The 16258-nt window shown below is 42.9% G+C and overlaps 1 protein-coding gene across 1 annotated transcript in view; it reads right to left on the reverse strand.

Moving 5' to 3' along the window:
- Positions 1 to 5707: 5707 nt before the first annotated feature.
- LOC140207433 (gametocyte-specific factor 1-like) overlaps positions 5708 to 16258 on the reverse strand; it is a 50190-nt gene continuing 39639 nt past the window's right edge. Inside the window, exon 8 of the mRNA XM_072275959.1 lies at positions 5708 to 5791. Coding sequence (XP_072132060.1) covers positions 5753 to 5791 — 39 coding nt within the window. The 3' untranslated portion in view covers positions 5708 to 5752. The remainder of the gene's footprint in view (positions 5792 to 16258) is intronic.

The following is a 16258-nucleotide window of genomic DNA, read 5'->3' on the forward strand; positions in this document are numbered from 1 at the left end:
TTGCCTCACAGGAGGATAGGGTAGTTAAGAAAGCTTATGGGGTGTTAGCTTTCATAAGTCGAGGGATAGAGTTTAAGAGTCGCGATGTAATGATGCAGCTCTATAAAACTCTGGTTAGGCCACACTTGGAGTACTGTGTCCAGTTCTGGTCACCTCACTATAGGAAGGATGTGGAAGCATTGGAAAGGGTACAGAGGAGATTTACCAGGATGCTGCCTGGTTTAGAAAATATGCATTATGATTAGAGATTAAGGGAGCTAGGGCTTTACTCTTTGGAGAGAAGGAGGATGACAGGAGACATGATAGAGGTGTACAAGATAATAAGAGGAATAGATAGAGTGGCTAGCCAGTGCCTCTTCCCCAGGGCACCACTGCTCAATAAAAGAGGACATGGCTTTAAGGTAAGGGGTGGGAAGTTCAAGGGGGATATTAGAGGAAGGTTTTTTACTCAGAGTGTGGTTGGTGCGTGGAATGCACTGCCTGAGTCAGTGGTGGAGGCAGATACACTAGTGAAGTTTCAGAGACTACTAGACAGGTATATGGAGGAATCTAAGGTGGGGGCTTCTATGGGAGGCAGGGTTTGAGGGTTGGCACAACATTGTGGGCCGAAGGGTCTGTACTGTACTGTGCTGTACTATTCTATGTTCTATTATGATGATCCAATGGTTCCAAGGTAAGAAAGGTAGACATATGATCACACAACCTACTCTTATCGATTTTGCAGATTATCTGCCTGCACTTTCTCAAAATATAAAAATTTATTCTGCATTCTATACTATCTCAATGTACTGATATGCTGAAATGATTTGTATGGATGGCATGCAAATCAGATTTCACTCTCCCTACAGTCACAAAAACCCAATTTTTGAATATACTATCACAGGGGTCCCCAACCTTTTTTGCACTGCGGACCGGTTTGATATTGACAATATACTTGCGGACCGGCCGATCCGGGGTGGGGGGTATGGTTGCCAACGGACAAGAGTAGCAGTCAAATACGTCGGGTTTGTCCCGAGAAAGACTACAATGACCATGAAGCCTTGCGCGGGCACAAGTGCGCATGCGTACACGTACCTATTATTCCTCTCCAATCGTTTTTGGCGATTCTGGTCGGGAGGGGGCGGGGGCGGGGCCGGGGTGTTAATCCGGACCGGAATTTCGGTGACAAGTGGCTAATGCATTCAATTTCGTTTCTAAAAGGGTTTATCTAACGAATTTAATATTAAACACACAGCGCATATTTTCCTCGCATAAATATAGCGATAAATCAATTATCAGGGGAGGACAGGGAAGCTTGAAATAAGTGTTGAACGAACTTCCAGTAGAAGTGGCAGAAGCAGGTTCGATATTATCATTTAAAGTTAAATTGGATAGGTATATGGACAGGAAAGGAATGGATTATGGGCCGAGTGCAGGTCGGTGGGGCGAGGTGAGAGTAGCGTTCGGCACGACTAGAAGGGCAGAGATGGCCTGTTTCCGTGCTGTAATTGTTATATGGTTATATAAGTCAATAGCATCATAACATTTTAAGTAACGTTTGGATATTAAACACACAGCGAATATTTTCCCCGTATGAACATATAAAATTATTGCAACGCACCAATATCGCTGAATCAGTGGGAGCCCTGGGCTCAAGACGGTCCTATCGAGGGGTGATGGGAGACAGCGATACTCCAGACTATTCCGCAATTTAGTTTTTGTTACATTCATCGCAGAGGTATGTTGGAAATGGAAGCAACGTTTTCGGTGCTTCTGTGGCTATCTCAGGATACTTAGCCTTGACTTTGATCCAGAATGCCGGCAGAGATGTTACGTGGAACATACTTTTCAGCCCCCTGTCATTCGCAAGCTCGAAGAGTTGATCTCCTTCCCGCGCTGACATGGACGACGCGCGCGCGTAATGACCTCGCGTGCGTAGTGGCTCAATAGTGGGCGTGACAGGGAATGAGGAAAGGTGCAGCTGACTCCTATCGCCAAATCATATCGTTTCCTCGCGGCCCGGTGGTTGGGGACCGCTGTACTATCAGATACCCTATGAAGGAGGGAGCTTCTTGACCTTCAGGAACTCTTATTAAAGTATTGCACTCATGAGGAAACTCAGAAAAAAAAGTCTTCCTCAGAGATCTTCCTTAACTTCATAGGCTACCATTAAAAATGGACTTTCCCCAATCAGGGAACTCTGTGAAAGGACAGTCTCTCCCTTATGAGTGGCCCCTATTAAATAAGGAGTCTCTCACCCATCGGGATCCCCTGTTAAAGAGAGAATCTCTCCCCTTCATGACATCTGATTAGGGTCCTGATTGCTTTTATTTGTCAAGTTCAAGTTTATCTTCATTCAACAAAGCACAAGTATACAGCTAAACAAAACTTTCCTCAGGGACTAACGTGCAAAACACAGCTTACTATCACATACAGCACATAAAATACTAGCTCATCTTTAATGGATAAAATAGTATTCTGGAGATGTACAAATTGACATAAATTGTATATACAACATAGTGTTACTACTAATGGCACTGTCATAAAATGTGTACTGGGTGATAGCAGGGTATTCAGAAGTCTTCTATCCTGGGGGAAGAAGCTGTTACAGTTTCTTGTTCTTATACTGCAGTATCTGCTGACAGTAGGAGGTCAAAGAGATTGTGGGAGAGGCCCTGAACAATGTTGAGGGCTCTGCAAACACAGCAGTTCTGGTGTATGCCATTGATGGAAGTGTGTGAAGTTACCATAACTTGAGAGAAGATTCTTGGGAAACTGAGAGGTCTGAAGATAGATAAGTCACCTGGACCATATGCTGCACACTCCAGAGTTCTGAAAGAGATGGCTGAAGAGATTGTGGAGGTATTAGCAATTATCTTTCAAGAATAACTAGATTGTAGAATGGTTGCGGAAGACCGGAAAACTGCAAATGCCACTCCACTCTTCAAGAAAGGAGAGGGGCAGAAGGAAACTATAGGCCAGTTAGTCTGACCTCAATGGCTGGGAAAATGTTGGAGTTGATTATCAACGATGAGGGCTCAGGATACTTGGAGACACATGATGAGATAGGCCATAGTCAGCATGGTTTCCTCGAGGGAAAATCTTGCCTGACAAATCTGCTGGGATTCTTTGAAGAAATAACAAGCAGGATAGACAAAGGAGAATCGGTTGACATTGTGTACTTGGATTTTCAGAAGCCCTTTAACATGGTGCCACACATGAGGCTGCTTAACAAGCATAGTATTACAGGAAAGATTCTAGCATGGATAAAGCAGTGGCTGATTGGCAGGAAGTAAAGAGTGGGAATAAAGGGAGCCTTTTCTGGTTGGCTGCCTGTGACTAGTGGTGTTCCACAGGTGTCTGTGTTGGCAGATTCTTCATACGTTATATGTTAAAGATTTGGATGATGGAATTAATGGCTTTGTTGCAAAGTTTGTAGATGATATGAAGATAGGTAGAGAGGCAGGCAGTTTTGCGGAATTATAGTCTGCAGGACATAGACAGATTAGAAGAACGAAGTGGCAGATGGACTACATTGTCAGGTAATGTATAGTCATGCACTTTGGTAGAAGAAATGAAAGTGTTGACTATTTTCTAAATGGAGAAAACACAAAAAAAGAGAGGTACAAAGGTACTTGGGAGACCCTGTGCAGGGTTCCTTAAAGATTAATTTTCAGGCTGAATCTGTGGTAAGCAAGGCAAATACAATGTTAGCATTCAAGAGGTTTAGAATACAAAATCAAGGATATAATGTGAACATTTTATAAAGCGCTGGTGAGGACTCACTTGGGAGTATTGTGAGCAGTTTTGGGTCCCTCATCTTAGAAAGTATGTGCCGAAACTGGAGTGCACAAAGGAGGTTCACAGAAATCATTCCAGGATTGATTGGCTTGTCATATGAAGAGCGTTTGAAATGGCTCTGGGCCTGTATTTACTGGAATTTAGAAGAATGATGGGTGACCTCTTTGAAACCTATTGAATAGAGGAGATGTCAGGGGTAATTTTTTTTACTCAGAGTGGTGAGTGCATGGAATGAGCTGCTGGCAACGGTGGTGGAGGTGGATACGATAGGGTCTTTAAAGACACTTTTAGATAGATTCATGGAGCTTAGTAAAATAGAGGGCTATAGGTAAGCCTAGTAATTTCTAAGGTAGGGACATGTTTGGCGCAACTTTGTGGGCCGAGAGGCCTGTATTGTGCTGTCGGCTTTCTATGTTTCTATGAATGGTGAAAGCCCTTGATAGGATGATAGGAGCAGATGTTTCAGAAGAGTCTAAGACCAGAGGATACAGAATCAGAAGAGGGGAACATCCTTTTAGAATGGAGATAAAGAGGAATTTCTTTAACCAGAGAGTGGTGAATCTGTGGAATTCTTTGCCACAAGCAGCTGTGGAGGGAACGTCTTTATTTATATTTAAGGCAGAGGTTGACAGATTCTTGGTCAGTGCATGAAGGAATACGGGGAGAAGGCAGGAGATCGGGTCCGAGGGGAAAATTGGATTAGCCATGATGAGATGGTGGAGCAGACTTGATGGGTCAAATGGCCTAATTCTTCTCCTATCTTATGGCCTATTGGTGAGGCATGGTGCAGATTGGGGGACTGTTATGTTGAGCACCTTACCTTCTCTCCGTATGTCACATAAAACAGAACTCCAAGGAGGAGGAACATGTCATATGCAGTCTGGGTAGCCTCTAACCTGATCATTTCTCTCTCCTCTTCTGTTTTTTCAATCCCCATTCCAGTTACCCTCCCACTCCTAGTCTCATCCACCTAACACCTCTCTCTGGCTCCTCTCCTTGCCCTTTCTTCCATGGTCCACTGTCTTCTCCCTTTGGATTGCTTCTTAAGCCCTTTCCCACTTTCAGTGATCCCTCCCAGCTTCATACCTCTTTCCCTCCCATACCCACCCACCTCCTTGTTCTAGCTTCTGCCCCCTTCCTTTCCAATCCTGGTCTCAGCATGAAATGTCATTTTTTTTAAATGTCCATAGATGCTGGCCGACTTACTGAATTCCTCCGAAATCCTGTGTGTGCTGCACGGAAACTAGCTTCTCTTCTTGCCCCTCCTATTATGCTAACGACACAAAAACCTGAAATCATGTACAACCAAGCTCAAGGTCAGCTTCCATCCAAATGTAATTAAATCACTGAATAGTTTCCTAGTACAAGGTGAACTCTTGACCTCACAATCTTCCCTATGGCCTTGCAGCTTAATCCACCTGTGCTGCAATTTCTCTAACTGTAATACTTTATTCTGCCCTCCGTTGTTACACTGCATTAATGAATTATCTGTATGATTGGTACGCAGAGCAAGTTTTTTTTAAATGTACTTTGGTGCCAGTGGAAATAATAAACCAGTTTACCCACCATCTACAGGAAGCAACATCCCTCAAAGATCCCACCATCCAGGCCTTGCCATCTTCTGCATCAGACAGAAAAACAAATTCCACACCACTAGGTTTACGTGCAGATACTTTCCTTCAACGATTTACTTCTTGAACTAAATAGCACAATCCTAATCACTACAGTTCAGCTATACTATGACCACCATAAAAACAAAGCATTTTGCAAAGGCTTCTGAATTAGCACCTGATGTTTCATAACCTGATTGTTATGAAACATTTCTTGTACTGAATGAGCAAGCTTGCACTAAGCAGGTCTCTGAAACTCAAGTTCACTTTCTTTTATTCAGTTAATGTTTCACATAGATAAAAGAAAAATAAAATCAGCTTTGAAATTGTAGTTTTCTTGTCGTGAAATAGATGCTTGTCCTTCAAGTCCTTTCATCTGAGTCAACCACACAGGAAACAGGCTACAAAATAAACAGAATATATATATTATAAGAACTTGAAGATAGATAACTGTGCTGAACCACTGATCTTCAGAACTATATAAAGTGCACAAATACAGCATTCACATGAAAAACAGTGCCAACTACTCATCCTCTGATGATTTGAATGGACTCAATGCACAGCAATCTCAGGCTACTAGCTTCTATCAAGGAAAGATTTGATTCATTTGCCCAGAAACTAGATTGCATAGCACTTTTTTTTTCCTCTCAGGCTGGTGAACCTTTGCTGTACTGCCTCTATGGTTCCTTCAAACCTTTGCTGCATTGCTTCTATACTAAGATGCGACGAATAAAACTACACGTTATTCCAGGTGTAGCCTGATATAATTTCAGTAAGACTTATTTACTCCTGTAAACAAGCTCTCCAATTATAAAGGGCAACACATCATTTGCCTTCCTGTTCAGTCACAGCTGGTTAACATGAGAAAAGTTTGTTTATATTTCCACTCTTACAACCAATTCTCAAAGGAAAGGGCGTTCAGCCCAAGATACTGTGCCAAACTAATTAAATTAGCAACCAAATCCTTAACTAAACTAATTCCCAATTCCTTTTGCCTACACAATGTTTATATCGTTCCATTTTCTACACTTTCATGTGCCAATCTAAAAGGCTGTTGAACGCACTGTCACTACTTGAGGCAGCACATCCCAGGCACCCACCATGTAAAAAAATTATCCTGTGCATCACTTTTCAACGTACTCCTCTCACTTTAAATGCATGCATCCTGTGATTAGGCATTTCAACCATGGCGAAAAATACTTGCTGTCTACTCTATCGATGCCTGTCATAGTTCTGTAAAGCTCTATCAGATCACCCCTTCAGCCTCTGTAGCTCCAGAGAAAACATCCATCTGCTATTTCTCTGTCCATATTTGTAACCGAGCAATATATTAACCTAATTCCTGTGCTTCTGAAACTCCAAAGTCTACTTGGTCGTAAATCTACTGCACTTGTCATATCTCAAAGTCAAACATCCAATAGTCAAACATGATTTTTTTTCTAATGTAACGGGGTCCTGAATTACCCCTATAAACTGTGCTTTTGAAAAGAGAGAGAGAGAGAGTTATTTAACACCATGTTGTTTTGAAAAGAGAAAAAAATGAAAAAAAAAGAGAGAGAGACACGAAGACTAGCTTTTGGACTGTCACTTTAAAGCACTGAGAGGAACTTTTGGATTTCTGCTGAGTTTGGAGAAAGACAGCACCGAGCAGTTTGTAAGTTGCTATGGTGACCGAGGGCAGCGTTTTTTGAAGGACAATTGATGTTATGATTTTTCAGCAGCGTGTTTATACCTCTCAAGGACATTTGCCTGCTAGTGCATTTCTTACACAAAGGAAGGAGGAGTTATTTGACTGACAGTTGGTACCAGTACGGTGAGATAAATAGGAGGTCAGATGATATAGACCTCAGGCACATGATTTGGACACTGAATGAGCCTTGTTGTGCCCACAGAAAAAGTGGGTTTTTTGGAGGATCGATCAGGCAGATCGATCAGTCACTCTTGCAGTGAGAAAAGGGATTGACTGGTGGGGAGTTGTCCATGTGTCCACCCTTGCCTGGGTTGATAGCTCCACCACAGGAAAACGGTCCCCTTTGTTGTGGTCACAGTCGGTGACTTTTAAAGGATTTCGGAGTACAACGAGAAGATCGATGGGGTCAGCTCACCTGAAGACTCAAATCTCTCCCCCTCTCTCTCTCTCTCCATCACTACTCAACTCAATACCACAAACTGAACTTTACTCATCATTGTAAGACTGTACCTTTTATCCCTAGACTTGAAGAAGCTTGGTTTTTCACATATATTTCCACACTTACTGATTTACTTACACACACGCATATATATATATATATATATATATATATATATATATATACACACACACATATAAAATCATTGCTAACCTGTTTGATTTATCTACATTTATATTACCGTACTGCATAGTTACTAATAAATATTATTGGTTAATAGCAATACTGGACTCCAAAGTGTTTTCCATCTCTGCTGGTTCTTTATTCCCATCATGGGGTACGTGACTAAAGATCTATGCTGTTTCTACTCAATCCTATTATGTTATTCAAGCTGTTGTCTTAATCCATTTTTCAGCTAACAATGTTTTCCTCTTTTCTCTTCCACTCCTTCCACAATTGTTGCCCTCCAGTCCACAGAATTTGTCAAAGACTGGAACCAGAGCATGCACTTGGGGTACCTTATTCAAAATTCTGGGATTTGGATAATTGTCTCCTTGATACTTAACAGATTTCACTCACATTTCCCTTTCTTCAGTTCTTTGATCTCTGATTTCCTTGTCTGTTCCACAGACTTCGAGATCCAATCTTCTGATCTCCTATTTCCAACAATTGTAGAGATCCTTTATTGATCCCAAAGGAAATTAATGTCACAGTAGCTTTACAAGTGCACAGATATACAAATATTAGAGAAGAAAGAATAAAAAAATAAGTTTCCTCAAAACAGTCTAAAAGGAAGGAATCACTTCCCTAGCCATAAATTGATTCAATTTTGAGTCTAATGGCCAAGGGTAAGAATGACCTCACATAAGTGCTCTTGGAGCAGTGCAGTTGTCTTAGTCTACTACTAAAGTGCTCCTCTGTTCAGTCAAGGTTGCATGCAGAGGATGAAAAACATTGTCCAGAGTTGCCAGGATTTTCCGTATGGCCCTTTGTTCTACCACAGCCCCAGTATGTCCAGTTTGACTCCTATAACAGAGCCACCCTTTCTAATCAGTTTATTGAGCCTGTTGGCATCACTGTGTTGATGCCATTGCCCCAGCACACCACCGCATAGAAGATTGTACTGGATGCAACAGTCTGGTAGAACATGTGAAGGTGAAGCCTCCATACCATAAAGGACCTCAGTCTCCTCAGTCAGTAGAAGCAATTCTGGCCCTTCTTGTACACAGCCTGTGTTAATGCCCCACTCATCTGTCATCCAAATGCACCCTCAGGTAATTGTAGGCCCTCACTATCAATAACAGACTTAGTCCTCCTCGGGTCCAACACCATCTCCTTTGTCTTACTAACGTTGAGCTGCAGATGATTCAGTTTGCACCATTTGACAAAGTCCTCCACCAGGACCCTGTATTCATCCTCCCATCCTCCCTTTATACACCCAATTATTGCTATCAGAGATCTTCTACAGATGACATGACTCAGAGCTGTATATGAGCATATTCTTGATATTACTGCTATTCTAAGTTTCTATCACCCACAGCTGAATCAATTTCCCTTTGGGATTATGTTCCCCAAGACCATGTGTAGTATATTTCTAGCACTGGGTACACTACTTCCTTAAATCTTAGTGTTGACTACCTATCGTCGAATGTCAGAACTGCCTGTCCACCATCACATCTTACAATAGTTTTATTCAATCAACCTTTGATTAGATTCTAATTTGTTAGAACTAGATTCTTTGCTTAAATTCAAAGATTAAAAGTACACTTATTATCAAAGTATGTATGCAGTATACTACCCTGACATTCTTCTTTCCCACAGACAGTTACGAAACAAAGAATAGCCATGGAACCAACCTATTGAAAGAAAAACATAAAACACCCCTTCCCCCCACGCAAACCGCAACCAAAAAAAAAGAGCAAAAACAGAATATAAAACACAAAATCAAAAGGCTAATTTCAGACCTGTTCTGTAGTGTTCATCATCTGCAGGCTGCCCTGATTCAAAAATAGCCCCCAAAGTAGTAACAAAAACAAAGAACAACCAGAACTAGAACATAAACCTGAAATTCAAGAACCTCCATTGAACTCTATCACCTTCAAACGCAAAGTAAAATTCCATAATAGCATCACACTTCCCCAAAGATACCTTTACAATATGATAAATTAACCCCTTCAAGGTCCAAACCAGCCTGTCCTCAGTTCAACCTCCCTTCTCATCAGGAAACTCAGATCCCATGAATTTATCTTTTGCCTTATTTCAGCACCTTTGATCCACTCACTATGTAGCCTAAAGGTGAAGGTGGTGGTTGGCACACTGGCCTCCATTTGCCAGGGTATTAAATATACAAGTTGGTAGGTTACATTACAGCTGTACAAGACATTGGTGAGGCTGTACTTAGAAGAGTGTTCAGTTTTGATTGCCCTGCTATAATGCCATGAAGTTGGAAAGAGTGCACAGGAGATTTACTAAGCTAATGCTGGGACTTGAGGGACTGAGTCAACGGCAGATGTAATCTCAAAGGCTCTCTACACAGCTTTAGACCACCTGGACAACACAAACACCTGTGTCAGGATGCTGTTCATCCACTATAGCTCAGCTTTTAATACCATCATTCCCACAATCTTGATTGAGAGGTTGTAGAACCTGGGCCTCTGTACCTCCTCTGCAATTGGATCCTCAATTTCCTACCTGGAAGACCGCAGTCTGTGCGGATTGGTGATAACATATCCTCCTCACTGACCATCAACATTGGCGCACCTCAGAGGTGTGTGCTTAGCCCACTGCTCGACTCTATATACACATGACTGTGTGGCTAGGCATAGCTCAAATAATCTATAAATTTGCTGATGATCCAGCCATTGTTGGTAGAATCTCAGGTGGTGAAGAGAGGGTGTGCAGGAGTGAGATATGCCAACTAGTGGAGTGGTGCGGCAGCAACAACCTGGCACTCAACATCAGTAAGACGAAAGAACAGATCATGGACTTCAGGAAGGGGAAGACAAAGGAACACATACCAATCCTCAGAGGGATGAGCAGTGGAGAGGGTGAGCAGTTTCAAGTTCCTGGGTGTCAAGATCTCTGAGGATCTAATCTAGTCCCAACATATTGATGCAGTTATAAAGAAGGCAATACAGCGGCTATACTTCATTAGGAGTTTGAAGAGATTTGGCATGTCAACAAATACACTCAAAAGCTTCTATAGATGTACCTTGCAGAGCATTCAGACAGACTGCATCACTGTCTGGTATGGGGGGGTGGGGGGTGCTACTGCACAGGCGAAAGAAGCTGCAGAGGGTTGTAAATCTAGTCAGCTCCATCTTGAGTACTTGCCTACAAAGTACCCAGGACATCCTCAGGGAGCAGTGGCTCAGAAAGTCAGTATCCGTTATTAAGGACCTCCAGCACCCAGGGCATGCCCTTTTCTCACTGTTACCATCAGGTAGGAGGTACAGAAGCCTGAAGATGCACACTCAGCAATTCAAGAACAGCTTCTTCCCCTCTGCCATCTGAGTCCTAAATGGATATTGAACCCTTGGACACTACCTCATTTTTTAAAAATATACAGTATTTCTGTTCTTTGCACATTTTTAAATCTATCAATATGTATAGTGTAATTGATTTAGTTATTTACTTATTATTTTATTTTATTTAATTTGTAATTTTAGAAACATAGAAAATAGGTGCAGTAGGCCATTCGGCCCTTCGAGCCTGCACCACCATTCAGTATGATCATGGCTGATCATCCAATTCAGAACCCTGTACTTGCCTTCTCTCCATATCCCCTGATCCCTCTAGCCACAAGAGCCATATCTAACTCCCTCTTAAATATAGCCAATGAACTGGCCTCAACTGTTTCCTGTGGCAGAGAATTCCACAGATTCACCACTCTCTGTGTGAAGAAGTTTTTCCCAATCTCAGTCCTAAAAGGCTTCCCCTTTATCCTCAAACTGTGACCCCTCATTCTGGACTTCCCCAACATCGGGAACAATCTTCCTGTATCTAGCCTGTCCAATCCCTTTAGGATTTTATACATTTCAATAAGAACCCCCCTCAATCTTCTAAATTCCAACGAATATAAGCCCAGTAGATCCAGTCTTTCATCATATGGAAGTCCTGCTATCCCAGGAATCAATCTGGTGAACCTTCTTTGTACTCCCTCTATGGCAAGGATGTCTTTCCTCAGATTAGGGGACCAAAACTGCACACAATACTCCAGGTGTGGTCTCACCAAGGCCTTGTAAAACTGCAATAGTATCTCCCTGCTCCTGTACTCGAATCCTCTTGCTATGAATGCCAGCATACCATTCGCCTTTTTCACTGCCTGCTGTACCTGCATGCCCACTTTCAATGACAGGTGTATAATGACACCCAGGTCTCGTTGCACCTCCCCTTTTCCTAATCGGCCACCATTCAAATAATAAACTGTTTTCCTGTTCTTGCCACCAAAGTGGATAACCTCACATTTATCCACATTAGATTGCATCTGCCATGAATTTGCCCACTCATCTAACCTAATCCAAGTCACCCTGCATCCTTTTAGCATCCTCCTCACAGCTAACACTGACGCACAGCTTCGTGTCATCCGTAAACTTGGAGATGCTGCATTTCATTCCCTCGTCCAAGTCAGTAATATATATTGTAAACAACTGGGGTCCCAGCACTGAGCCTTGCGGTACCCTACTTGTCACTGCCTGCCATTCTGAAAAGGTCCCGTTTTTTCCCCACTCGTTGCTTCCTGTCTGCCAACCAATTCTCTATCCACATCAATTCCATACCCCCAATACCGCATGCTTTAAGTTTGCACACTAACTTCCTGTGTGGGACCTTGTCAAAAGCCTTTTGAAAATCCAAATATACCACATCCACTGGTTCTCCCCTATCCACTCAACTAGTTACATCCTCAAAAAATTCTATGAGATTCGTCAGACATGATTTTCCTTTCACAAATCCATGCTGACTTTGTCCAATGATTTCACCGCTTTCCAAACGTGCTGTTATCACATCTTTGATAACTGACTCTAGCTTTTCCGCACCACCGATGTCAGGCTAACTGGTCTATAATTCCCCGGTTTCTCTCTCCCTCCTTTTTTAAAAAGCGGGGTTACATTAGCCACCCTCCAATCCTCAGGAACTAATCCAGAATCTAAAGATGTTTGAAAAATTATCACTAATGCATCCACTATTTCTTGGGCTACTTCCTTAAGCACTCTGGGATGCAGACCATCTGGCCCTGGGGGTTTATCTGCCTTTAATCCCTTCAATTTACCTAACACCACTTCCCTACTAACATGTATTTCCCTCAGTTCCTCCATCTCACTGGATCCTCTGTCCCCTACTATTTCCAGAAGATTATTTTTGTCCTCTTTAGCGAAGACAGAACCAAAGTAGTTATTCAATTGGTCTGCCATGTCCTTGTTCCCCATGATCAATTCACCTGTTTCTGACTGTAAGGGACTTACATTTTGTCTTAACCAATCTTTTTCTTTTCACATATCTATGAAAGCTTTTACAGTCAGTTTTTATGTTCCCTCCCAGCTTTCTCTCATAACCTTTTTTTCCTTTCCTAATTAAGCCCTTTGTCCTCCTCTGCTGGACTCTGAATTTCTCACAATCCTCAGGTGTGCCGCTTTTTCTGGGTAATTTGTATGTTTCTTCTTTGGAATTGATACTATCCCTAATTTCCCTCGTCAGCCACGGGTGCACTACCTTCCCTGGTTTATTCTTTTGCCAAACTGGGATGAACAATTGTTGTAGTTCATCCATGCAATCTTTAAATGCTTGCCATTGCATATCCATCATCAACCCTTTAAGTGTCATTTGCCAGTCTACCTTAGCTAATTCACGCCTCATACTTTCAAAGTTACCCTTCTTCAAGTTCAGAACCTTTGTTTCTGAATTAACTATGTCACTCTCCATCTTAATGAAGAATTCCACCATATTATGGTCACTCTTACCCAAGGGGCCTCGCACGACAAGATTGCTAACTAACCCTTCCTCATTGCTCAATACCCAGTCTAGAATGGCCTGCTCTCCAATTGGTCCCTCGACATATTGGTTCAGAAAACCATCCTGCATACATTTCAAGAAATCCTCAGCACCCTTACCAATTTGGTTCACCCAATCTATATGTAGATTGCAGTCACCCATTATAACTGCTGTTCCTTTATTGCACGCATTTCTAATTTCCTGTTTAATACCATCCCCAACCTCACTACTACTGTTAGGTGGCCTGTACACAACTCCCACCAGCGTTTTCTGCCCCTTAGTGTTATGCAGCTCTACCCATATCGATTCCACATCCTCCCGGCTAATGTCCTACCTTTCTATTGCGTTAATCTCCTCTCTAACCAGCAATGCTACCCCACTTCCTTTTCTTTCATGTCTATCCCTCCTGAATATTGAATATCCCTGAATGTTGAGCTCCCATCCTTGGTCACCCTGGAGCCATGTCTCTGTGATCCCAACTATATCATGTGGAATGAGCTTCTAGCAGAAGTGGTTGAGGCAGGTTCTATGTTGTCGTTTAAAGTTAAATTGGATAGATATATGGACAGGAAAAGAATGGAGGGTTATGGGCTGAATGCAGGTTGGTGCGAATAGGATAGGGTAAGAGTTCGGCACGGACTAGAAGGGCCGAGATGGCTTGTTTCCGTGCTGTAATTGTTATATGGTTATATTCATTAAGAACTATCTGCACATTCAATTCATCCACCTTGTTACAAATGCTCCTTGCATTGACACACAAAGCCTTCAGGCTTGCCTTTACAACACCCTTAGCCCTTATACAATTATGTTGAAAAGTGGCCCTTTTTGATTTTACCCCTGGATTTGCCAGCCTGCCACTTTTACTTTTCACCTTACTACTTTTTGCTTCTACCCTCATTTTACACCCCTCTGTCTCTCTGCACTTGTTCCCAACCCCCTGCCACATTAGTTTAAATCCTCCTGAACAACAGTAGCAAATGCTCCCCCTAGGACATTGGTTCCAGTCCAGCCCAGCTGCAGACTGTCCTGTTTGTACTGGTCCCACTTCCTCCAGAACTGGTTCCAATGCCCCAGAAATTTGAATCCCTCCCCCTTGCACTATTTTTCAAGCCACGTATTCATCTGATATATCCTCCTATTTCTACTCTGACTAGCACGTGGCACTGGTAGTAATTCAGAGATTATTACCTTTGTGGTCCTACTTTTTAGTTTATCTCCTAACTCCCTAAATTCACCTTGTAGGACCTCATTCCGTTTTTTACCTATATCGTTGGTACCTATGTGCACCAGGACCACTGGCTGTTCACCATGTCCTGCAGCCGCTCAAAGACATCCTTGACCCTTGCACCAGGGAGGCAACATACCCTCCTGGAGTCCTGTTTGCGGCGCAGAAACACCTATCTATTCCCTTTACAATTGAATCCCCTATCACTATAGCTCTCCCATTCCTTTTCCTTCCCTCCTGTGCCGCAGAGCCACCCATGGTGCCATGAACTTGGCTGCTGCTGCCTTCCCCTGATGAGACATCTCCCCCAACAGTATCCAAACAGTATACCAGTTTAGGAGGGAGATGACCTCAGGGATCTCCTGCACTACCTGCCTACTGCTACGCTGTCTAGTGGCCACCCATTCCTTTTCTGCCTGTGTAGCCTTTACCTGCGGTGTGGCCAACTCACTGAACGTGCTAGTCACGACTTTCTCAGCATCGCAGATGCTCCAGTATGAATCCAATTGCAGCTCCAGCCGCTCAACGCGGTCTGCCAGAAGCTGCAGCTGGACACATTTCCTGCACACATAGTCATCAGGAACACTCGAAGTATCCCTGATTTCCCACATACTGCAGGATGAACAAACCACGAGGCTGATCTCAGCTGTCGTGACCTACCCAATAAGCTACAGCCTCACCACCTTCCTTGCTTCAAATAAAATACCGCTGCAGACCGTTCTCCTTTTAAAGGAACTTACCTGGCCTTACCTCACTTGGAGAGAAGCTCATCCTCAGCCTCTGCTCGCCAAAGCCCGCTACAACATCGCCCACTCCGTCAAACTGCTCTTTTAAGTACTCCCGCTGCCTCACAGGCCGACTTACATGCGCTTGCGCAGTCCTGCCCCGTTCAACCGCAGAGAAAATTGTATACTGCATGGAACGGCTGCTGCTAAGTTAGCAAATTTCATGTCACATGCCAGTGATAATAAACCTAATTCTGACTGAGCTGTGGAGAGGGGTTGACCAGTTTGCAACATTTTTCATTGGTGTTTTGAAAAAGGTGTATCAGATCATGAGAGGCATCGACTGATGAATACACATTTTAATCCAAGTTGGGAAATAGTCTAAGATCTTTTAAGAGACTTCTGGATAGGTACATGGAGCTTAGAAAAATAGAAGGCTATGGGTAACCCTAAGTAATTTCTAAAGTAAGGACATGTTCGGCACAGCTTTGTGGGCCGAAGGGTCTGTATTGTGCAGAAGGGTTTTCTATGTTTCTATGAAGGGGAGAGAGATTTAATGGAAATCTGGTTGGGGGGGGAAACACTCTTTACAGAGAGTGGTCAATATATGGAATGAACTGTCAGTGCAAGTGATTGAGGCAGGTACATTAGCAACATTTAAAAGGTACAGGTGTCCCCCACTTTTTGAACGTTCGCTTTACGACACCTCACTGTTACGAAAGACCTACATTACTTACCTGTTTTCGCAACAGAAGGTGTTTTCACTGTTACAAAAAAAGGTGGCACGCACCCCAAGCAACT

This window comes from Mobula birostris, chromosome 2 (assembly GCF_030028105.1).
Source record: "Mobula birostris isolate sMobBir1 chromosome 2, sMobBir1.hap1, whole genome shotgun sequence".
Lineage (NCBI taxonomy): Eukaryota > Metazoa > Chordata > Chondrichthyes > Myliobatiformes > Myliobatidae > Mobula > Mobula birostris.